General features: G+C 37.8%; 3 protein-coding genes across 4 annotated transcripts; 1 reads left to right on the plus strand and 2 right to left on the minus strand.

Moving 5' to 3' along the window:
* Window positions 1–207: 207 nt before the first annotated feature.
* Mlf (myeloid leukemia factor) lies at window positions 208–14,330 on the minus strand. Of its 2 annotated transcripts, XM_028310437.1 has the most exons (8): window positions 14,098–14,330; window positions 13,754–13,920; window positions 13,329–13,414; window positions 12,990–13,092; window positions 8,121–8,241; window positions 6,558–6,641; window positions 4,157–4,237; window positions 208–431 (listed from the first exon to the last, which is right to left on the minus strand). In XM_028310437.1, the coding sequence occupies exons 1-8, from the start codon at window positions 14,148–14,150 to the stop codon at window positions 338–340; spliced, it is 789 nt and encodes a 262-aa protein (XP_028166238.1). In that variant the 5' UTR covers window positions 14,151–14,330; the 3' UTR covers window positions 208–337. The 2 variants fall into 2 exon arrangements, with proteins under 2 accessions (XP_028166238.1, XP_028166239.1); XM_028310438.1 differs by lacking the exon at window positions 4,157–4,237 and having other exon boundaries at window positions 214–431; window positions 14,098–14,150.
* Window positions 14,331–14,659: 329 nt separating this feature from the next.
* Window positions 14,660–17,678, minus strand: LOC114357020 (transcription factor SPT20 homolog). The gene is made up of 3 exons (XM_028310434.1): window positions 17,538–17,678; window positions 15,124–17,347; window positions 14,660–14,998 (listed from the first exon to the last, which is right to left on the minus strand). Exons 1-3 carry the CDS (start codon window positions 17,606–17,608, stop codon window positions 14,840–14,842), a joined length of 2,454 nt encoding a protein of 817 aa, XP_028166235.1. The 5' UTR covers window positions 17,609–17,678; the 3' UTR covers window positions 14,660–14,839.
* Window positions 17,679–18,150: 472 nt separating this feature from the next.
* Window positions 18,151–23,841, plus strand: ScpX (Sterol carrier protein X-related thiolase). Its single transcript, XM_028310430.1, has 2 exons — window positions 18,151–19,496; window positions 23,173–23,841. Exons 1-2 carry the CDS (start codon window positions 18,390–18,392, stop codon window positions 23,671–23,673), a joined length of 1,608 nt encoding a protein of 535 aa, XP_028166231.1. The 5' UTR covers window positions 18,151–18,389; the 3' UTR covers window positions 23,674–23,841.
* Window positions 23,842–24,500: the final 659 nt, after the last annotated feature.

Genomic DNA, 24,500 nt, shown 5'->3' on the forward strand with positions numbered 1-24,500 from the left:
ACCTCGAGGCGCATAGTTTGATATCAGTAGACACAAGTGACCGCCACGTTCTGAGATTGCCCCGAAAGGCGCGGTCTACGCGTGGCTGGTTGTTAAAGCCTGGTCCGTGAGCACGTAGAATTTTGTCCAATGACCCCAAGCTATCCATCCTTATCGCTCGCGCGTAATTATGTTGCTGTCGCGCTCGCACACTCACTGCGGGCGCCTATCGCACAGTCGCGACAGCAATATAATTACGCGCGAGCGATAAGGATGGGTAGCTTGGGGTCATTGGACAAAATTCTACGTGCTCACGGACCAGACTTTAGATGTTGTTGTTGATAGTTGTTGTTGACGTTTAGTTGTCGGCGGGCGAGTGTCGAGGCGCCTTGTGATGACGGTGCCGGTGGCGCTGCGGATGAGAGCCGCCGTAGACCTCTCGCACGCGGTTGCTGAAAACATTACATAGTGATTATTACGGGGCAATAAGGTAACTTTTTTGGCCCCTAAACAGAAAAAGTTATGTCTTTAACATTGAACTTTAGGACAATATAACGTAAGAGTTATATTACCATGCTTTACGCACGCGGTTGCTGCATTCATTTATAGTGATATTTGCGGGGCAATAAGGTAACTTTTTTGTCCCTAAACGACAGAACAGGTTCTGTCTTTTACATTGAACCTTAAGACAATATACGGCAAGAGTTATATTGCCATGCTGTTTAAGAATTGGTGTGTGAGCTTACGACGATGTCTCAGCGTGCCAATGGGGGGGACACGTGGGATAAATTGTAAAAGTTGCAAAACAATATTACTAATTTTTTTAACAAATCGTATTCACAATAAGTGCAATAATTCTTGATAGTCATGAAAACTGGCTGTGATCTCTTTTTTATTATTTAATAGTACACTGATTGTATTTTAAAGCAATTCTAAAAGAATAAATGCAATCTACTTCGCTGATGTGCTATTTATTTATGTCATGCAGAACTGCAGACTATAAAAAGATAATATTAGAAATTAAATTCAAGGAGTATAAAAGATTTTTGCGCTTTATGCAATTTAAAATCACTTATTTCTGGTATTTACTAAGAACTACATTCTAAATTACCATTTAACTTTTTTGTTTCTTAAGTTTAGCTGATTTTTACAGTCTATAAAGTTCAATCTATATTTTACATGACTCTTCGCTTACGAGTACTTTATCTACAATTCAAAGCATCAAAATCTTTTATTCTATTGACGACTTTACTTTCTATAAAAAGATTTCTCGACTGTACAAAAACAACTGAAAACTAATAAAAAAAACGAGGAATCCAAATATTTTAAAATAAAGACATGCACACCAAAATGTTCACAAAGAAGAGAGCCATAAAAGGAACTACTAAAATAGCATGCCAATAATAATAATAATAGCAATAATAACGCAAATAATATTGTACATAGCGCTAAAAAAAGATAATACAACATAGCAAACATATTTACAGGCTAGATGGTAAATAAATAAAGGCATGTATTTAAATGATCTTTTTAAATTAGCAAAAACGGCAAATAAAAAAATCTAAATGGTCATCTATTTTAATGATTGATCCTCTTTCTTTGAGACATAAAATAAATGAAATCGATCGATATTTTAACCTCTTTTGAACTACGCAAAAAAAATTTGAGATGTAAAAATTATATCTGATCGTTACTTGTTGGTCCTCAAAAATAAAAGAAATGAGCACCAAATATTCAATATTGTGATACTTTTTTAAATAATTCGATTTGTATAAATTATTTTTTGTCTATATCAAATAATCTTCAAAATAATTATGTTATGGTACTTATTTTTATTAAGTTGTAGTCAAAGGATGGAAACTATTTAAAGGCACTTGATGTTCAAAGATTTTTTTTTATTAAAAAAGCATACTTAACACGTTCACACTGCGTTATCGGGTCGAATTGACCTTAGGTGCTGGATGCGTTGGTGCGGGATGGATATATTCGGTCTTTTCAGTAGTACGAAAGATAAATATTGTTTTGCAATTGTTTCGTCAAACACAGTAAATATTTGGAAAAAAAAACTTATCAGGTCCTTACGACCCGATGTCGCACTAAAAGTAAACAAATATCGTTTAGTGCTTTTATCGTGTCTAATCGACCCGTTGACAGATGACTTTATGGTCACTGATCACGGTCGAGATCGGTATACTAAGAGAAAATCAACCTTGCGATTTGAAAAAAATAAAGAGGTAAAAATTATGATGTCGGGTTCAGGGATGTCAGAAGTAAGAAATTTTTTTACATAGCGCCTCTAGTCCCAAACTAAGCAAAGCTTGTAATTTAAACAAACATGGCAATGTACCATTCTGCTTGCTTATTGGCCGCTAAGCCCTTGGCCAACTCAGTAACCAATGACGGACGATTGTCACTCAACCACAAAGTACCGCGTAAATTAAAAGATATTTTTTAATTAAAAATATTAACCAATAATATTTTTTGTTAGATCAAATATATTTTAAAGTTAAGTTATACATAGATCGAAATGTATTTATTAGGTGATCAATATTAAAAGGCAAACTTGATATAAAAATCATCAAATTAACAAAATTAAAGATCAATAACTAAAAAAGAGGATCAAATATTATTTTTGTTGACCAAATATTAAAAGAGTATGTTAAACATAAATATTATGTTACCTTTAATGAAGATCATTCATAATTTATCCGTAGATCAACTAATATAGACCCAATAATTAATATAAAGATAAAATATAATAAAAAACATCATTTATTTTTAAAAGTGCACATACAAAAAAGATCAATTAGTTTTTAGAGGATCAAATAATATTGTCCCATAAATAAATAGATATTACGATATCATTAATAGTAGCAACTCCTCCTCCAGTATCTGGAACTGATCGGAATGTTTTATCAATTTTGAGTGTTTTTTGTTTTATAAAGCTAATTAAATCTATAAATATCTTTGCTGTAATAATTTCTTTGAAAAATTAAAATTCATTCATCATCAAATCGGATGTTTTGTGGCAGATAATGTTTAGAAATATACTTCTATCAGTGTCATATGGTTATACTATCATGGCATGACAATGTGGTTATACTATCAGTGGTATATGATTATTGATTTTTTACCTTGTACTATCAGTGTTAGATGAGCGTTTACTTGTACTATTAGTGTCAGATGTAGTATACTGGTACTGTCAGCGTCATATGTTTATACTATCAGCTGCATATGGTAATACTATCAGTATGACACTGAGGGTTTACTTGAACTATCAGTGTCATATGGTTATACCATCAGTGTCATATGAGTGTTTACTTGCACTATCAGTGGCACATGGTTATACTATCAGTTGCATACGAGTTATTTGTACTATCAGTGACATATGGTTATACTATCAGTAGGCTGAGTATGAGTTTAAATCAAACGCACTCACTAGTATGAAAATTTTAGTTTTTGAACGTTTCCCGCTAGGGGCGCTGTACAATCCGTCATACATTTAATGTCATTTATTGACGCGCTCATGAGCGCGTTTGATGTAAACTCACACTAGGCCCTCAGTTGTATATGAGTTGTTTGTACTATCAGTGGTTATACCACAGAATAATAATAAGTACTACGTACAGAAGTTTTACTTCGCGAAGGTATTTTAAAAAATGTATGCTCAATGTCATTAACAATATGGTGTAATTTAGCCTGTCTCAAGAGTCAAGCACCATTTTGTTGACAAACGTCAGTGATCGGCACTGCGCCGAAGCTATAGGGCTGACTTCGGTAAAATGATGTGGCGTGAGGTGCCAAACTGCGGAAAATGGCGGAGGAAATACATGATTTAGCATGAATTATCATGAATAATATTTTAATATTAACTACTTATTTACCTCTCAGTGTCTTGAGGCAACTTAAAAAAGTACATTCTGTGTTTTTATTATTATTTAGGCAGTTAAATACTGCACAGTATTTAGTACACCATTTTCTTTATTTTCTTCCGTCATACACAAGAATACGCGTGCGTGAGTCAATGTTCGCTCGTATGTGAGGCCTTGTCGAATAGTATCCTGTAGGTGGGCCATCGTGCGTGTTTTGTTTTAGATGTAAACTCGCGGAGATGAACAGGCCTGGTTATACTATCAGTGGTATATGAGTGTTTACTTGTACTATCGGTGTCATTTACCTGGAGGGCAGGGCCAAGGGGCTGGCAGAGGCGCGGAGGGGGCGGCGGGGCGCGGGACGCGGCGCGCGGCGGCTACTTGCGCTGCAAGACATGCTCTAGCTACAGGTACTACGAACATATACAGTATACAAATACATAATAGGAGGGTGGGCAGACGGATTTCTCAATACTCAACACTTTATTCGTCGGCCGTTTGGTGTAGTGGTTCGAAACGGACTACTATTCCGGAGGTTGCGGGTTCGATTCCCGCACAGTGCAAACATTTGTGTGCATGAACATATTTGTTTGTATTGGACTGGGTGTTTTCTATGTATAATATGTATGTATTTACAAAAAAAAAGTATTTAAGTATGTTTATATTCGTTGTCTAGTACCCATAGTACAAGCTTTGCTTAGTTTGGGACTAGAAGCGCAGTGTAAAATGTCCAAGGATATTTATTTATTGCTTAACCACATTTGCATTTAGGTTTTACAATTCAAGCAGAACAATCTAATAAAAGCGAAAGGTCACTGACTGACTCACTCATCACGAAATCTCAGGAACTACAAATGCTAGGAGTCTCAAATTTTGCAAGGGGGTTTCTTTTAGAACTTAGGTGCTCACTAAGACGGTATTTTGCAAAATTCAATCCCTAAGGGATAAAACGGGGTCCACGCTTACGAAGTCGCGGGTGGCCGCTAGACTCATATAACTGTCATTAAACTCATTTATTTTTGCAATTAGGCTTTTAAAAAGCATTTTACACGTCCCAGTGTTACCACTGCTACGGGACAATAAATGGGCCAGTGCGGAGAATCTTCTTCAGGTTTGATTGGTAAGCACACAGTGGAAATAGACAAATTGTATTTGATTATTAATATGTTCATCTCTTTTGAATAATAAGCATTCAGAAACTAAGACATCATAAAATCCAAATTTGTTAGTTATCAAGTACACGTCAAAAACTAACCTCTTTTATTATTCTTACACAAATAGTTTTATTTAAACAATGATTCGAAAACTTTACAGTACATTATTATAGTCAGACAAAGTTGATGATAGAGACACAAACCACAAACGTTTGAGTTGGTAGAGCGTTGTCTCTTTCATTTATTCACTAATATAAATATCAGGCATGAAAATTGTTACTGCATTAATTGTTAGTTTGTTTTGTGCTATTTACATTTGCTACATAGGCACATGTAAATTATCTACTGTGCAATAAATAGATTGATTTATGTACGAATGGATTGTGACATTGTAAGTATCTATATTACATTATATGAAGGACACAGTTAAATTAGAATGTTTACTGAGTGCCTACTTAACGAGACCTATAGTGATGGTAATTCAGGTGTGTTCTCTATGGTGAATTATAAACTAGCTGAAGCCATTTAATTATAATTATTTTTCTCATAGCTCGTAGATTGTATTATAATTATTGTTACTACACCTGATGGTAAGTAAGCGAACTCATTCGATATCCCGAAAGAATTTAATCATACTTTTTTAATAACACTCCAAAATCTTGGTGGCTTTATACTTCTAAATTATAATATGTTTTAATCCGTATAACCAACACCCCAAACAAAGAAAAATATACATAATTAAAAAGCAACTAATGGTGCAAATAGTGAAAAAGTGCTAAAACAATCATGCAAAACTAATTTAATCTATGTAAAACAACAAAATACAGTGATGGCTGCTTCTTTTTGACTCGATTTAATTTATCAGTCATTACACTCTTATACATATTAGAAGTGGCTTAAAGACATTTATCCAATTTAACCTTGCCTTGCAAATAAATTCAGTCAATTTCGCCAAACAATAAGTCTGAATTATTTTGAGCCACTTCAATTTTTCCATACCAACAGTAGGTTATGGCACATTGTTTTTCAAACAAGTTTGCAAATTAGTAAATGTATAAACTGGCATTTTGTACGGGTAAGCAGTAAATCTGTATCTTAGTTTATGTTTTATCTTGTTAAGTTAGATACTCTTTCTAGCACAGGTGCCATATTTATTTATTTCATATTTATAAGTGCCCTGGGAAGGGCCTATGTACTGAATAAACTATTTTATTTGTTATAATGTTTTATGACGGAAATATCTTTTTTTTTTCATCTATTTTTGATGGCAAAGGTTTTTTTCATTTATTTATTTTCCATGTAAATACACACAGTAAACATTAATATCTTCTGCCAAACTGTGACACAGTTTGTCGGCAGCAGTTCTCACAATACTGTTATTACAATAGCCTCTAAATAACATTAAACAATAATATAATACAAGTGAAGTTGTCTGGTAGATACTGATTCAATTTCCAGTTCAATCTGTTCGAGTCGACTTCACACTAACTACAAAATTGCCGAAGTATAATAGCGTGAACTACAAAGTAAAGCGTGTATAAGTGTCACTTACTGTGGTTGCGGCGATGGAGGCGCGGGCAAGGCAAGGCGCGCCCTGCCGGCAGCCGCCGCAGCACCGGCCTTAATTTGGAACTCCCTGGAACGACAGATGACCATTAGACTCCCCACCGACTACAGACTATGTCGGCCGACAGTTTAGTCCAGTGGTTCTTAACCGGTGGTCCGCAGACCACTGGTGGTCCCTGGAGGCATTCCAAGTGGTCCGCGAAGACATCGTAATAAACAAGTGACGTGACGTGATGAGTCGAGTCAACACAACGCAAATGGCGTACAGTGGGCGAGAAATCGATCTCCCCTTTCAAAGGATTTTGAAAAAAAAAGTGGTCCCTGACAAGACAGAAATTTGGTAAAATGACTTATTAAAGGTTAAGAACCACTGGTTTAGTCGGACTGTTAATAAGTATGACAATACAATGACGAGCCCCCAATCTATAGGAATTGAAAAGCGGTGGTATTTTTCCTGATAAACCACAAGAGAAAAGGAAAGTGCTCGCTTCGCCTGGTGAAGGGTTAAAAACAGTTTTAACCATCAACCAGTCAATGGTAATATAGCAACCAGATTAGTTTGTACTTTATTAATTTGTAAACAAAAATAATGAAAAATTCATATCAGTTATTATGATAAAATGAAACCGCAACGCCATGTGGTTGATAGTAGTCACAAGTTAATTTCGTGTAAATTAATATTGGCTATTAATTGAGTAAAATGTGAAAACCGCACAAATTAACAACCTGTTAAAATACCCTCGAAGCGGTAGTCCCATACCAAAACTGATGGGACTATCGCTTGTATATGCGAACAGATAGGGACTGGAATTCGCTGCCCGCCGTTGTCTTTCTTGCACTTACAGTGCAGATATGTACCATCCTAGACTGCATCTCACTTAGCCTAGGCGCAGACCGCCGACTTTTAGTTGGCCGATAGTTGGGTCGGGCTGTTGATCAGTATGAACATGTATAGAAGTGCGCCACACTACACCGATTTGGTATCGGCCGATTTTTCATACAATATAAAATCGGTCCCAACTACCGGCCAACTAAAGCCTTGGGCAGACCAAACGCAGGGCAGTAGCAACGCAGTTTGAATGCGGGCCCGCGCAAGTTGTAATACAAGAAACTCTTTGAAGTGTGTCACACCAAATTTGAACGCGGACCCGTGCTCCAACCGCGCCGCACTGCAACTGCCAAAATACAAACAAGGCGGCGCGGGAGCGGGACAGAAGCGGCGCGAACGCGGGCCCGCGCCGTTGTCGGCGCGGACCCGCGCCACTATGGCGGCCATATTAGCATGACACCCCGGACGCAGGGCGGTAGCAGCGCGTTGAAAACGGTTTTCGAATATTTAAATTTTTGACAACCGCCCGCGTTGCAACTGCTTTGAAACTGCACTGCTTTCAGTGTGCCTCAGCGCGGTGCAAATGACCCGCACTGCTTCTGACCCGCGTTTGGGTCTGTGGAAGCCTCAAAAGTCGGTGGTCTGCGTCTAGGCTTAACATCAGGTGCGATTGTGGTCAAATACCTGCCTTTTTATGCATAAAAAAACATTGTTCCTCACCTGTTGAAGTCCTCGGCCTCCTCCTCCTCAATGTTGATGAACTCCTGGCGCTCCTCGGCGTCTCCAGAGTACACGTTTTGTTCGCGCTCGATTACGTGCGCGCGCTCGCCGATATGGTGGCCTATAAATTGAATTGTTTCAATCAAAATACAGATTACAGTTATAAGCTATAGGACTATAGTCTGAGGTGGAATTGTGTAAAGCAATCGTAATCATTTGACAGTTCATAACGTACGATAAAGTCAGTTATACAAAGCGTTTGACAGAATAATCGTACGTTATGAACTGTCAAATGATAACGATTGCTTTACACAATTCCACCTCAGACTATAGTCCTATAGCTACATAGTTCGGGAAGCTTCGCAATATACTCATGTCCGAAATACCGCAGTGTCTCAAGACGAAAGGATGGGTAGCTTGGGGTTATTGGACAAAATTCTATGTGCTCACAGACCGGGCTTTACCAAAACATTTACCACCTAATTTGAATACATAATAGTCTAAAATCTTTCAACAAATAAAAAGAACTTAAAATTCATGTAGGCGAGAGGAACGCGTAAATTATTAGCGCTCTCTCTCAGCTTCAATATGATCAAATAAATAAAAATACAGCACAGAAGAAGGGAAAAGGATTTGGAACGAGCTATGTCAACCACCAGGCAACCCAAGACAGACTGTTTTAGCGCCTTAGAATGAAGAGAGCCGACCCCGAATGAAAAATGTCTTTCCATCGTCATCGTCATTAGGTACAGGTTGCTGGCTACACAGGAGTTGCAGCGGTGGGTACGAGAGGTGGGAACAGTCCCGAATCATCATTTATGCGACAGAATGTAAAGATTTCATACATCTCATATAAATTCTCCAAACAATTTTTTTGTGAAAATTGAATATCCCTTTTTTCTGACATTAATTTGGCACACTAGATCGCAACACCTGCAGACTACGCGAGTAGGCGTTACGCAGACGACATGCAGACTTTTTTTTATATAATTTATAATGTACTAGCTTTCCGCCCGCGGCTTCGCCCGCGTGGAATTTTGTCTGTCACAGAAAAACTTTATCGCGCGCGTCCCTGTTTCAAAAACCGGGATAAAAACTATCCTATGTTCTTTCCCGGGACTCAAACTATCTCTATGCCAAATTTCATCAAAATCGGTTGCGAGGTTTAAGCGGGAAAGCGTAACAGACAGACAGACAGACAGACAGACAGACNACTATCTCTATGCCAAATTTCATCAAAATCGGTTGCGAGGTTTAAGCGGGAAAGCGTAACAGACAGACAGACAGACAGACAGACAGACAGACAGACAGACAGACAGACAGACAGACAGACAGACAGACAGACAGAGTTACTTTCGCATTTATAATATTAGTTGGGATAAATAAAAAGTAAGTATCTTAAAATAAAAATCTATTCAAAGAAGAAGAAGAATCGCAAAATGTGTTAGTAAGCGCATAACTCAACAACGCCTGGACCAATTTTACCAATTCTTTTTTTAATGTAAAGTGTAGTTTTTTTTAGTTTAATTTTCGAGCAAAATTCACCCCCTAAGGGATAAAACGGGGTCCACGCGTACGAAGTCGCGGGCAACCGCTAGTTGTGAATAAAAACCTCAGAAATGCTCTCACATGTCTATGAATCTAAAATAAACGTAGCGATTATGCTAATGAGACGTAGGCAACTTTTTACGGCCAAACAAAAACCCATCCGCCTAGAGACATGACATCATGGCTTCGCAAACAGATGTGAGATGAATGACTCCCATACCATTATTGATGGAGCGGAAAAACTAGACAGAAGCAATACTAGATGAAACATTCAGAGGACGCTCTGAATTCATAGTGCACATAGACTCATCTTGCAAATAAAAATGCTCGACAAATTAAAAATTAAATAGTGATATAGCCAAAACGATTCGCTTTCTATTTCAATTGATTAAATTGTATTCAAATTCACGTACTTAAAATGACAAATCTTTACGAATATTTAGTAACAGGGGAACGAATTACTTAAAATGTTTTGAGGGAGAACGTACATCTCTTCTTTAGTTGTAAATATTATACGAAATACATACTTTTTATTGCAATGCTTTTACATAATAAACAGTAAAAAGCGATATAGTTTTAGAACTAATGACAGCATATTCAGCCAACATATTATCAGTGAACGTTAAAGATTTTATTCAGTACTTATGGTACTTAGGCCCATTCCAGGGCGCTTATACAAGTCCCAAATGTAGCTTGCCCTACCACCACTTTGGAACAACAACATAAATGGGCTGGTGCTGAGAAGTGGCCCAAGAAAATAAGTGAAGGTGCGATTACATTTAAAAAAAGCATTTAAGTATATCTTTAACTTATTCTCTAGTATACATTTATGCTGATATTATATCACTAAATGTGGTTGCCCCATTCAGCCACCATTATCTAAAATTCTAAATTGCCCGAGTTCCAGACATATTGAGATTTTCCCAGCAAAGTATACCAATGAAACACGTAAAAGGCACATTATGTGTTTTACGCTCTATTTTTGCAATTTCACGATTTCCTAGACTGACTGATGGATGACTGAAACCTTATTAAAGGTTATTGTCTTACGAAACAAGTATTGTTTCATCTATGTTATGACACGTTTACAGGAGGACACCTTTAAAATTTTCAGCAATTTCCAACATTAATTATTTCCCATAAGGAAAAAAGTTGTGGAAAACAACTTAAGTTATCTGATAGCAATATTACCGACTTATAAGGGCGTAGGCCTAGCAGTAAATTACGTTAAGGGAGCATTTTCAGGGTCAGACACTTTTAACTGCGTAAATTAACCCTAGGCAACGTAGGCGGGCAATAAGTGCTTCAAAATTTCCACAATAAACATTGCGTACTTTGGTCAAATATTTGTAACCGTACCACCTCTGGTTACTTAACTTGGGGAACAAATTTAGAACAACATAAATAAAATTGTTAGGCAAGTTTTTCAAAGCTTCGTGCCTTTCAGGGCTTTTCAGCGCACGAAAAGGAAGCCATATTAGGGTTACGAAACATAACTTTCCTGTTTTTAAGCATGAAGACCTTTAAGACTGTAAATAACGAAAAAAAAAGATGTTATTGCTAACCTAAAATACTTTTTGCTTTTATTTTTGGTCATTTCTTACACGTGACTGCAGCCTTATCGTTAGTCATTTCAAACATCAGCTTTGACAAGTTTTCTATTCCAAATCAGCCTCAACTTTATATCATTTCTCTAAACAATCCCTCTCTCATTAATATTAGTAGTGTATTGATAATAACTCACGAATAATCCTAAAAAACAAGCAGTGGGTGAAGTGTAGGCCGAAATAATAATGATGAGATGATACTCGTACTAAAAGTACGCAAAGTCGAAAGCATCAAGCCATCCGTTTTTATGCCAAAATAGCATCTATTACTACGACATAAAATGCTACAGCATTTAGCATAATATGCTGTCGTCTAGATCAACGATGATCGCGACAGACGCTTACGCACGCGACGCGAATGACGCGCCAATCATGTGATACAGGGTGATATAGAATATCGGCTTGCCAAGCGAATCAGAACCTTAAAACATGTCGGTTGTCATTCCACCTACTACTATACAGGGTGGAATTTTGTAATGCCACCTGGAGAGAAAGTACTCTTAATACTGTAAATAGAAAAATTTACTGAAAGAAAACATTCCTTTATTTTTGAAAAGAAAGAGAACTGCATTCAAAGATTTTCGAAATTTTTTCGAAAATTCACTACCATACCATACAATTTTCTGTACATAATTAAAATAATTTAAGATTTCATGGTTTTCCTTTCATTTGATTTATCAAGTTTGTTAGAGAGATTTCATCCTTATACTTAACCCTAACGATCTATGTAATAAAAATACAGGGTGTAATTTTTTACAGATTTTAGTTGGTTCGATTCCCGGGTGTGGCAAGCAAATTTTTGGCAATCTTTGATTGCAGTTCTATTTCTTTTTAAAAATAAAGGAATGTTTTCTTTGAGAATTTTTTTCTATCTACAATATTAAGAGTACTTTCCCTCCAGGTGGCATTACAAAATTCCACCCTGTATAGATCTAGCACTTAACTCAGTCAGTGCCTGAGGAATGGGAGCGGCACGGGAGGGTGTTTTTGAGACGTCACACGTCAGCGAGACTTCAGATTTGTATCTTTGTCACGTCATTATATTATTATGTCAATGTCACCCCTCCCGTTCTTCCGCTTCCATACCTCAAGCACTGACTAAATTAGTTAGTTAACCTTTAAACTAGCTTTAACGCGCGCCTTCGTGAATATCGGATTGTCACAGAAAAACCAAGATCGCGTACGTCTCCCCTTAAAACAAAGGGGATATAACTATCCCTTGTTTCAAAAACCTTCCTCATGAATTCCTGAGCATCAGGGGATGGGAACTACCTACGCTGGGATCTGCAGTTCGGCGCAGACACCATAGGCCCAAATAGGTAGATTTGAAAAGACAATAAAGTTGGAATCTAAATAATTTGTAAATGACATTCAATTTCCAACACTTTTGGAGTGACATTGGTTTGTATTTTTTGAGCTTGAAGTTTCTCCAGCTTCAAATAGGTATTAGCGAGTACAGAAGGTACTCAAGCAATTTAAAGGAATGACACTTAGGCCCGGTTTCGACCAAAGCGGAGCGGAGAAGACCGGAGAAGTGACGGGCCGTCAAATTTTTCTATAGAATTTAACAACGGCGGCGGCGCAGCGCGGATCGGTGCTGTGCGGAGCTAAGAAGAGATGTGTAAATAATGAAATCTGATTGGTTATTCAAAATACTTCTCCGATCTACTTCGCCTTGGTAGAAGGCCTGTAATATAAATAGTTGATCACTTACCAATAGACATCTTCTTGGTGCCTGTGCAGGAGTCTTGCAAGGTCTTTCTGGTCTCCTTGACTCCATTGGGACCAATTTTAGTGCTGCTGGAGGATTGGTATATCTGGACAAATATATTTACTAATTAGAGCTGTAATAATTCATCTACAAAGTAGATATTACTCATTGCAATATTGCTAAAATATGTTTTACTTAATTTTGTTACAATATTAATAAACAATATTTATTAGTTTGTAACTAATCAATCTATGTACTCTTGTTATCATATCTACTTTTGTTGTTTTTATTAATAAATTACATATTCTAAATAAGTAAATAGTTCGTACAATAACACTATACCTGTGGCTTGCCGTTTGGTCCACTGGACATGACAACTGTGCTGCTTGTGAAAGAAGAACCAGCACTCATATGGCCGTCCATGTCCGCTACAACAAAACGTAATAATGAACATCATGGTCGCCTTAAATAATCGAACCATACAAGAAAATATTTACATAACAATAAAGTTGTCATAATAAATGGCATGGCTCAGCTTGTGCAAAAGTTGCAAACAGCAAAGAATGACGGTGATGGACAATAATATGAAATATTTGAAGAGGAGCATACATACTTCCATTTTACTAAAAGATTTCACAACTCTGCTGCAACAACACTCAACGATGTTTAATATGTGATCTTTAGCTGCTGGCCTGCCTTATTTAATCAAGGTATTGAAAATGTTCAGTTTCGCTTTGGGCTATGAATAAATAATTTAAAATCGTTACCTGAAAAAAGCCTGTTCAAAGATGGCATCTGAGGCATAAACGGCATGAGGGAGCTCCCGTGGCGCGGGCCCGCGATGGCCAGCGGACCCCCGCCCAGCATGCCGAAGGGGTCCGAGAACAGAGAGTTCATCATGTTGTTCATCTGGCGCATGTGGCGCATGTGAGAACTGCAACAATTAACAAAAGCACCATGTCATACGACGCACTCACGCCACAAATTACCACGCCATCGCAAACTCAGTACCACTATTAACGCCCAAACAACTTCAGTCACTAAAAAATTAACTAATCGAGCGAATATAATCAAATTAATCAATAAATCGCATCACAACTGAAAAACTCACCCGAAAAACGGATCATCCTCCACGTCGCCCATCAACGATCCAAAAAGAGACATTGTTGAAAATTGTTAAGAAAATATTACACAGAATTATTCAAGGGTAAAAGAAATAACGAATTCTCCGAGATAACTTTTCGCGCAAACAAACAAGCTCGAGAGAAATCGAAATCTCTAGTAAAATCCAAGGGATTGGAAATAATTCCACCAAAACCACAAAGCACAAAGTGTCAACGTTTTTTTTTTACAATGACATTAATAGTGCCGTGCTGCTGCGTGTTATGTTGCAAGTTTCGTGATTCGATAAAGAGTCATTAGTCAACTGCCATTGTCTGTGGTAAGGTTGTTGTACGCTACTATACGACCTGTGAACTACGACCAAAATAAGGGACTACGACGACGAGACGAGTCACGAAGGAAGGACGTTAAAATCTTATTCGTTAATTTGCAATTTCCGCCCAATGGGACAATCAGGATTTCCTTCCAGATTTCATAGGAAATTATAATGGAGCGCACCCGACAGTATTCAGTCTGACCAACTTCGAAATGAAAAGCTCGAAACCATTGTATTCAATATATTTATTTCATTTTTCTCTGTGTAACATTCTGACAACTCGAACAATAAATAAGATTCGCCAACCACTTATTCAATTACAATAGTGTCACAAATTATTTTCCACACAAAACACTGAATAATGTTTTTCAATGCACATCACAAGATACTAACACATCACTCTCTTCACGCAATTTTACCTTATATTCCGAAAACGGTAACCAACAGACGCGATGGGACGATAGGTATTCGTTCCATGGAAAGACCACGCAGCCGAGGAAGGGTAGGAAGTGTAAACCACATCTTGTAATCCATTTCTTAACTTAGCTTGACGAGTAGGGATAGGAGACGAAGGCTGTAATCCAATATTTAATAATTAAAAAATAATAATAATAAATGATAGGAATGTAAATAAGTAAATATTAATTTTATCAACAATACAATACAAAAATGTAGTAAATAATTAATAACATAAAGTACCTTTATCGGAGCATCTCCCTGCGGCTTATTGGTTGGAACTGGTACATCTCCCATATTGTTGTATCCCATTGGCTGGGCTTTATTGGTTATTTGGTGACTAGCCAATTGATTATTCGCAGCAGTATCACCTCCAACTTTCTCCACAACCACTGGCTGCGGAGGATTATTATTGGTCGGAGGGATATTTAACTTCCCTTCAGAGAAAGTACCTCCTTGAACAGGAGGTCGCCCTCCTTGAACAGGGGGTCGCACGTTCTGTTGCGTGAAAGATTGCGATCCTTTGTACTGATTGTAGATATGCTGTAATTGACTCCTGCTAGGAGTTCTGCCGACAGGCTTGTTGCCCATTAAAGAAGTTTTACTGATAGTGGATTTTACATTACTATATCTCATGTAATCATTACGAAGCTTAGTAGCAGGTTGGGGCGACAAAGTCTGAGGAAGACCAGGCTCCGGTGGGTGAAACATTTTTGCAGGTAACATTTCAATTGGCTGGCCTAGTGTATTGTAATCTAAGTGCTTCACAGGCTTCGAATATATAAATGGTCGATTTCTTGACGTATCTGCTGGGAATATTGGATCTTTATACATAGGCTGAGGTGGAACAGCACCCTGTGGATCTGCCTGTTCAGGTGGCGAAGGTTGCATCTGACCATTCGGATCCGTCATGCCTTCGTTATATCCACCGGGCATTGTAGGTGGCGTCATAGCCGCTCCTGTATTGGGATCCGTAATGTATTGAGTCTGTGGTTGTTGATATTGTTGGTTAGGATTTAATTGTTGTTGGTACCCTTGCAATTGCTGTTGTTGTAATTGCTGCTGATTAGGAGGTACTGCTCCTGTGACAGCTGTATAAACTTGCTCTTGTTGTTGTTGATATGGCAGTTGTTGTTGTTGTTGTTGTTGAAGAGGTTGAGAAACAATTCCAGTATTTTGATTAATTGCCTGTTGGTTACCAGGTACAAACTGTTGATTAGTATTTTGTAGAGGATTAATATTATTCTGTTGACCACTCAGTATTTGTTGACCACCAGTTTGGTTAACATAAGACACGTTTTGCTGGTTCTGATCAACGGGAACAGTGTTAGATGGATTTATATTTTGTACGGCAGTTTTTGTCGCGTCCATTACAGGCTTCATTACTGATGGATCCATAGCTCTACTCATCGGACCACTAGTCATCATTTTTTGCATAGTATCCATGGCAGCCTTCTGCTGATTAGCTGGATTCATTTGAATAGCAATCGCCATGGGATCGAATCCCAAGTCACCACCTTGCATTACACCAGGGAACATCTCGTTAAACTTCATTACGCCTTGAGTATGTTGGCCATATTGACCAGCGGCTGGTGCTATTTGTTGAGCACCTGGATTTGCAGTGCCCATTTGAGGGCTACCTGAAACCATTCCCATTTGTGATGATCCTTGAGGCGTAGCGTTCTGGCCCATATTTCCCATCATTGGGTTTCCTTGGTTTGGTAGCTGGGTCATATACTGTGTTGTTGGGTTTTGACCATAACCGGCTCCATTGTTACCTTGTTGATTAAATGAGTTACCTAAGTTTCCTCTAAACTGATGTGTTTCTAAAGATGTATTAATCGGCGTAATCCCAACTTGACCGTGAGGAGATTGGGGAGCGTCAATAACTGTAGGCCCTTTTAATTGCCCACCTTGCATACCTTGAGCGTTACTTGGCTTACTACTGCCATCTCCCATTATCATATTCATAATTTGAGGGCCCATACCACCCATAGCGTTCATTGGTTGACGTGATTGTTCCATTGCCATAGTATTAGGGTTAGTATTTCCCATTCCAGGCATGTTATGCGCGCCTGTAAATCCACCAGAAACATCACCTTGCATCGTGGCACCTGAACTTCCTTGTGAAAGGCCCATCTGATTTGCTAAAGGACTATTCATAACTGCATTTCCAGGGTTAATACTCTTGAGGTCATCATAAACTTCTTTTACAACTGGTTGCATTAAATTGTTGTTCAGATAGTTGTAGGTGTCAGCATAAAGCTTTGGTGGGTTGCAATGACCCATACAGGGACGATTCATGGAGTGATTCATAGAATACGGCTCACCAGCACAGGGAGTGCCCATATTATATCCATGCCCATGGCAACACCCCCGTCTGCAACCTCCATAACTTTGCATTGGGCTGCCCATAGATGCACCTTGATTTTGATTCTGATTAGAAAACAGCTTGCCCATACAGCCACTGGAAAAAATGTTTAATTGAAATACAGTTTGGATAGTAAAAGTGATGTTTCATCGTTACAGGAAAGCTTATTTTTATCATAATATAATTATAAAAACCTCAGAATACGGAACAAACAGTTTGTTCTGTATTCTGTCTGAGATAAAAACGTACCACGACGCTACTTTTAATAGAACGCAAGAACACTTACCAATCTGCACTTTTAAGCTGGTTCATAACACTACCCAATTCACTCAATATTCTTTGTCTATCCAAAGACATTTTCAGATAGTACTTAAATAATTTTAAATTTTCTCATCAATTTACAATAAATTTTTAAAAACCTTAAAATTTAGACATTACAAAAAATTTCACTATGTAAAATGACACTGAGCTATTTTGTTTTTAATGAATTCCAAAAATTAAATTTTATCGTTGACTTTTCAAAAAATGTAAATGGCCAGTCTTAATTATACCAACTAAAATAGGACCGAAAAGGATTTAAGGAACTAGTAAAAAATATTTGCTTACAATTTTATTGATTCTATATTTTATTGAATCATAGAATTTTAAAGTAAATATTTTATTTAAAGTAAAACTATCTGTACTGCTGCTGACTGCCACATGATATTAATATAATTTTGAAATCGATTAACACTTTCATATTTCGATATTCTAGTCGATTAAAGTATGAACATCCTTAATTTTGACGGTAATGACGTTCCATTGCGGTGTTGGTGATTTTTTGTCCTTTTCTTTCTTTAGCTGGGCCCTATTACGAATTTCATGTTTTTTCTCTCACTAACTACTCACTAAGTCACTAAATTCACTAATCCTTTCATTTTGAAAGCAGGTCGCACTGGTTGTACAACTTCTACGCAAATATTCGTTAATTCCTGCTATAATTTCTCCTATCGCTGTTATCTTTGTTAAATTTAATCATACGTGACTAAGGAAGATATCAGTTGTTCAATTCACAGAGAGTTCAATTAGTTTTATTGTGACTTCGAATCTCCGTCTTCGCTGTCGTCTACAATCAAGAGGTAATTATCAAATTTCCAAAATGGGTAAAAAAGTGTACGTTGTTGGTGTTGGAATGACGAAATTTGTGAAGCCCGGCTCGGGAAAAGATTACCCGGATTTCGGCAAAGAGGCCGTGTTAGATGCACTGAAAGATGCGGGAATCAAATACGACGACGTACAGCAAGCAGTTTGCGCCTATGTATTCGGTGACTCTACTTGCGGTCAGCGAGTGCTATATCAGATCGGTATGACGGGGATACCGATATACAACGTTAATAATAACTGTTCGACTGGCTCCAACGCATTGTTCCTTGCCAAACAACTTATTGAAGGTGGTATATCTGATGTCATTCTCGCGGTAGGCTTTGAGAAGATGGCTCCTGGTGCGCTAGGCGCCGGTGCCTTCACAGACAGAACCAACCCTATGGACAGGCACATCCTAAAGATGGCCGACATGACCGACATCGCGCCAGCACCCATGACCCCACAGTTCTTTGGTAATGCCGGAATTGAGCACATGAAGAAGTATGGTACTACTGAGTTACACTTCGCCAAAGTAGCAGCCAAAAATCACCGTCACGGTGCCAAGAACCCCCGAGCACAAAACAACAGAGAGTACACAGTCGAGGAGGTGTTGAATTCGAGAAAGATTTACGGTCCTCTTACAAAACTACAGTGCTGTCCGACTAGTGACGGTGCTGGTGCTGCAGTCCTGATGTCAGAGGAGGCAGTCAAACGTTACGGTCTCCAGAATAAGGCTGTAGAGATCATTGGTATGGAAATGGCAACAGACACTCCTGCTGTTTTCAATGAAAACAGCTTGATGAAGATCGCCGGCACGGACATGACCGCATTGGCCGCCAAGCGTTTGTATGAGAAAACTGGTGTGTCACCAATGCAAGTCAATGTGGTTGAACTTCATGATTGCTTTTCGGCTAACGAGTTGATCACATACGAAGGTTTACAGTTGTGCGGAGAGGGTGAAGCAGGGAAGTTCATTGACGCCGGAGACAACACGTACGGTGGGCGCGTAGTAGTGAACCCTAGCGGTGGGTTGATAGCTAAAGGGCACCCGCTGGGCGCTACGGGCTTAGCCCAGTGCGCAGAACTCATATGGCAGCTCCGCGGTGAGGCTGGAGACAGACAGGTTGGTTTCAATATTGGGTTACCTTTGGGTTTCACTGTGAGAGTATTCATGATTGGTTGAAGGGTCATTCACAAATGGATTTAGGTAAAATGTGGCTTTAATGTATTGAGGATTTGTATGTTTTTTGTTACTGAGAGCATGACAAGCTAATTTGTATCACTAAAGTTAGATAAACATGATTTCTATCCTTATTGTTATAAGGATCATTTTGGTGTTGATGAGTTGGTGATTCACATTGTGACGTTATACTACATAGGCTGCTCTTTACAAACACAAGCTTGATTATATTATGACCTTTGTATCCTACACTGATAATAAGATGTTGTGATGCCATTGTTTGTCCTACAAAACAACTAGATTTCTAAATTCTTTGCTATTATGTATTGAATATTTTTCTTTGCTTTCACAAATTTTATTGTTGTACTCTTTGTAATGATTTTTCTAATATTTTCAAGGTTCTATTTGAAAACTAAACATGTATTGAGACTCGGAATTCCATTTCTCATAAACTTCATGAATGTTAACTAAGTACCTACTAGGGCCACCAAGAGAGAAGGCAATTAGGTCAAATTCCCCTTGGCAAATATCTATAGAATAGGCTAGAAGCATGTAACAACACTAGGTTAGAGTATTATGTATTTACCTACATAAAGTGATTTTAAATACCCATTTATTATTCTAAGCCAGTTGGTTCATTCTATGCAGTCATGTGCTTTTATTATCTAACCATTCTAATGGTTTTGTTAATTTACAATGCAAATAGTCTTGGGGCCAATGAGCAAACAGTTGACTCTACAATTCACTGTGCTTACAGTCAAGGGCATTCGTTTTTAGTTATTTTGGCTTGGTACGTCGTTTTTAGTCATGTTCCCCTGGAGCATCTATTCTGTAATATCTCCAATATTCCTAGCTGCCTACTAGGAATGGCAAAAGGGAGGTTATAGTCGGGGAGCTTAATCTCCATATAACTCTTAAATGCTTCGATTTAAAGCGACAAAACACAAGTAAATTACATTCAAACATATTCCGAAAGCCCTTAAATTCGCGACAAGTAAGTACAAGTCACCCATTTTGTTTACTTGAAACTGCAATCGCGACACGAAGGTTATCAACGCAATGGTCGTTGCCCCAAATGTGTCGAAATAATATTCATGTTGGTTTTACTTAGGCTACCTCATACATTATGTGGTTGTAAAATTTTCCTTTGACCCTGAGACACCCTTCTCTTCACTGTTTGTTTCACTTAATATGTGAACAATCTACCAAAATTGAGTAAAAGTCTGTCGCCATAACAACAATGTTACAGCATTGTTGTGTTCCGGCATTTGGAGGTAAGAAGATAGCCAGTTCCTCTGTGGTGGAGGATTCAGGTAACGCTCGCTTCCACCTACGGCCTGATCATCTCTTTCTATAAGGCGAGATGCAGGCCGAGAGTTTCCTCGTTGTGGATTAAAAATATTGACTCCACAAAAAACCATGATTTCTCAAGTGTAACCTGCTTGAGCAGTTTTAAATACACCTACGTTTTCCGTTGCTATATTTACACTCATTAGCATAGATGTGTAGAAACTACATGTTAGTTTCTATTTTCTGCCTACAACAGACATAAACTTAAGTTCGATCTGTGTCGATGATATTTTTATTTTCTTGAATGATTCTTTGTGTGAATCTGTTTCAAGTCTATAAGACAAGTTTACCTAATTTTATTTTCTTTTAAGCACTTTAGCTATTCCTAACGATTTGTTTTAATTCAACAATCACCTTTATCTGAAACAAATAACATTTTATCGGATGTTAACATCCAATATCAATACGCAATTGAATAAATACCTCCACAAACTTTAATCTAATTGTATCGTAACTATTAGATAAATGATGTTATTGATCGTAATAAAAATTTAAATCTAAAATAACTCCGCTACACTTTTTACAATTAAAAAAAACTGTGGGTCTAGACAAAGTGCACATTATAATCGCAAACCAGTCGAAAAGTGGTCGAAAGGCCATTGACGGATTCGATTTTCGATTCGATCAAAAAGTGCACTTTGTCTAGAATCTAGACTCTAGATAGACCAACTGGAGGAATAAAAAAGACTGAAGAAAAATAATTTTCTTTAAAAAAGAAAACTAGACGAAAGCTATGATTAAGCCGTCATTTAATTTTCTTGTCCTTCCTACCTTAGCTTGCCCAAAGTCATACCTACCTGCTTAATTAAGTCGCAGAAGGTTATTTTACGTCAACTGTGTCAGAATAGTTAGCAAGTTGAACTCTCGACCCGGCTCTCGCGCCTGTCTAAAGGTCGATTCTCAGACAAGACACATTAAACATTAAATGCGACGTAGAATTGTTTCGTAGTGTTAACTTAGAATAATAATTTAATATGTATTCGTCTGACGTTAAAAAATCCTTATTGATATGAATAATTCACTGTTCAATCCGTCTGTGAATCTTTTAGCCGATTTACATAATATTTTGAAAGCAGCTACTCTTTCTTGAATACCGATCTGCCGCATTGCCTTAAATTCAAAAACAAATTCTCTTACATAACATCTAGGAAGAACCCATTTTTCTCCAAGTTTTCAAGAAGTAGAAGCCATGTCTTTCAACAAGGTCCTAACTTCTATTCTATCCAAATTTACATCTTTTGGTATAAAAATAGTCAAAACTGGTTTAGACTTCATGGCGTTGACGTATTTTGTGGGTATTTTTAACTGTCCAAATGTTTTGTAAATTACCTAAATGTGTATTTTAAATGGAGTAAAACAGAACAACTAACGAAGTAACGACATAGTACATACATGATGTATTACGCACACACAGTTACTAATTATTATAAACATTCGACATTGGTTGCTTGACTTTACATGACAGGGTCAAATCTTCTTGGTAACATTTATATGTATTTATTTATGTTACTAGTATACAATGAATTCAAAAGTTATTTGTAAGTCTTTAGTGGATAAACTCAGTTATAAACGCACGCACGCCAAATTTGCACATAAATAAACTAAGTAGGTACTTCTTCGTTGCTACACTCATGGCAAAGTGGTCGTGGTCGTCACACCTGGTTTGGTGGCAAGCTTCACAATCCATCGCCATTCCTCCCGCATTTGCATCCTTTTTAACTAAGTCACAAGACACCAAATCCACACCACAGGATTCTGCTTAGGTAATGTGTCCACGTCTGTACATTTCAGATTTAATTGACCTTTAAAAAAAATACATAATGTCTATCTGTACATACACGAAAATCCTCGCGGGCCAAGCAAGCCTGGGGAATATACTAGTGTTTTATCATATTTGTGTCTTTTGTGTTCACATTTGTCAAATAATCGAAATCAGCATATTACAACTGTATTATCAACACGTGTAAAATCTTTGTTGCTTAATCATTTTATCTGATAATAAGGTTTATTTTATTGTACTTGTACTTTGTGAACTTTGTCCCGTTGCCAATGTACTTTGTTATCGTGCATGAGGAATTTCTCGTGTTTTCATCTCAAACTGTAACTCAAAGTCAAACCTTTTCAATGTGACTCAAATGTATTCTTTCTACCTGTATTGTTTTGTGTGAATTGTGCATTTTGATCGATCAATTTTATAATGTGTGTCTCTACCTCTTTAGAATTATGTTTTCTGGACAGGTTATTCAATGGAATTAATATGTCATTACAGGTGCCGCGCGCCAGAATAGCCCTGCAGCACAACTTAGGCCTGGGAGGTGCAGTCGTCGTCACTATGTATCGCAAAGGCTTCGAAGGTGCATCCGCCAACCAGGTGGCCGCCTCGGCTAACCCTGAGGACTTCAAGGTCTACAAGTACCTGAAGATCCTCGAAGAAGCCATGCAGACCGACGAAGACAAGCTCATCGAGAAAGTCCGCGGCATATACGGCTTCAAAGTCAGGAATGGACCCAACGGCAGCGAAGCCTACTGGGTGATCAATGCCAAAGAGGGCAAAGGAAAAGTCACGTACGACGGCAAAGAGAAACCAGACGTAACCTTCACGATCAACGACGAGGATGTCGCTGATCTTATTTCTGGAAAACTGAACCCACAGAAGGCCTTCTTCCAAGGAAAGATTAAGATCCAGGGCAACATGGGTCTTGCGATGAAACTGACAGACTTACAACGCCAAGCGTCTGGAAGAATTGAAGCCATTCGCTCTAAGCTGTAATCGGGAGAAAATCGGCAGAACGCCGAATTATTTGGTTATGGAACTGAGGTGCGTGGGCATTTTATAGATATTATTATTAACGCAAAACTCTCTATTGATGTGATCGTTACAATTTTTTACCTGAGCAGGCCACAATTGTAGTTTAGGGTGCAATAATGTTGTTATTGTTAAGAATATGAAATCGACTTTATATTTTATTTATCATGTATGATTTTTCATTCCATGTATTATACGGATTTTTGGCACTATTTTGTCAATAAATAGTTTTGTACAAATAAGACTAGAGTTTATTTATAGTTGTAGTGATTACCTAATAGCTAGACAAAGTTCATTAGATAAACGTATCATTCAGTTACAATCCTACCGTTTATCTTATCATTTGGTAAAATAACGCTCATTCGAAAGGTAAAAGCGTGTTAGTCGAATACAAGTTATTGTAAAAAGTGTTGTGTACAAAGTTGACAGATATTACAGTTCTATGGCCTAAATTTGCAGTCTGAGAGAAGTGAAAGGTTCTCTCCAAACAAACAATTTCTGTGTGACCATCAGCGCCATAAAGCCAGTGGTGAAGTTTAGAACTAAAACTGACGATTAATACAGCGCCATCTAGTGGAAAATGATATTGTAATGAAAATATTATGTACATTATAAAGAGGAAAACTTTGTTTGTTTGGTTGTAATGAATAGGCTGAAAAACTACTGGACTGTTTTTAAAAATTCTTTCACCATTCGAAAGCTACATTATCCACGAGTAACATGGCTACATTTTATTTTGGAAAAAATATGTAGTCCACGCGGGCGAAGCCGCGGGCGGAAAGCTAGTTGTT

The sequence above is a fragment of the Ostrinia furnacalis genome, unplaced genomic scaffold, assembly GCF_004193835.3.
Source record: "Ostrinia furnacalis isolate ACB-3 unplaced genomic scaffold, ASM419383v2 OfSCF3016, whole genome shotgun sequence".
Taxonomy (NCBI): Eukaryota; Metazoa; Arthropoda; class Insecta; order Lepidoptera; family Crambidae; genus Ostrinia; species Ostrinia furnacalis.

Bases quoted from the DNA above. Each gene is read 5' to 3' on its own strand.
- Mlf (XM_028310437.1), bottom strand. From the start codon at position 14,150: ATGTCTCTTTTTGGATCGTTGATGGGCGACGTGGAGGATGATCCGTTT. The intron at 13,415-13,753 runs GTAACGATTTTA...GTTTTGTTGTAG, and splicing joins TTTGAACAGGCTTTTTTCAG to CGGACATGGACGGCCATATG. The intron at 13,093-13,328 runs GTATAGTGTTAT...ATATTTGTCCAG, and splicing joins GACCAAACGGCAAGCCACAG to ATATACCAATCCTCCAGCAG.
- LOC114357020 (XM_028310434.1), bottom strand. From the start codon at position 17,608: ATGTCTTTGGATAGACAAAGAATATTGAGTGAATTGGGTAGTGTTATG. The intron at 17,348-17,537 runs GTAAGTGTTCTT...CATTTTTTCCAG, and splicing joins CAGCTTAAAAGTGCAGATTG to TGGCTGTATGGGCAAGCTGT. The intron at 14,999-15,123 runs GTACTTTATGTT...ATTGGATTACAG, and splicing joins AGGGAGATGCTCCGATAAAG to CCTTCGTCTCCTATCCCTAC.
- ScpX (XM_028310430.1), top strand. From the start codon at position 18,390: ATGGGTAAAAAAGTGTACGTTGTTGGTGTTGGAATGACGAAATTTGTG. The intron at 19,497-23,172 runs GTTGGTTTCAAT...ATGTCATTACAG, and splicing joins GTGAGGCTGGAGACAGACAG to GTGCCGCGCGCCAGAATAGC.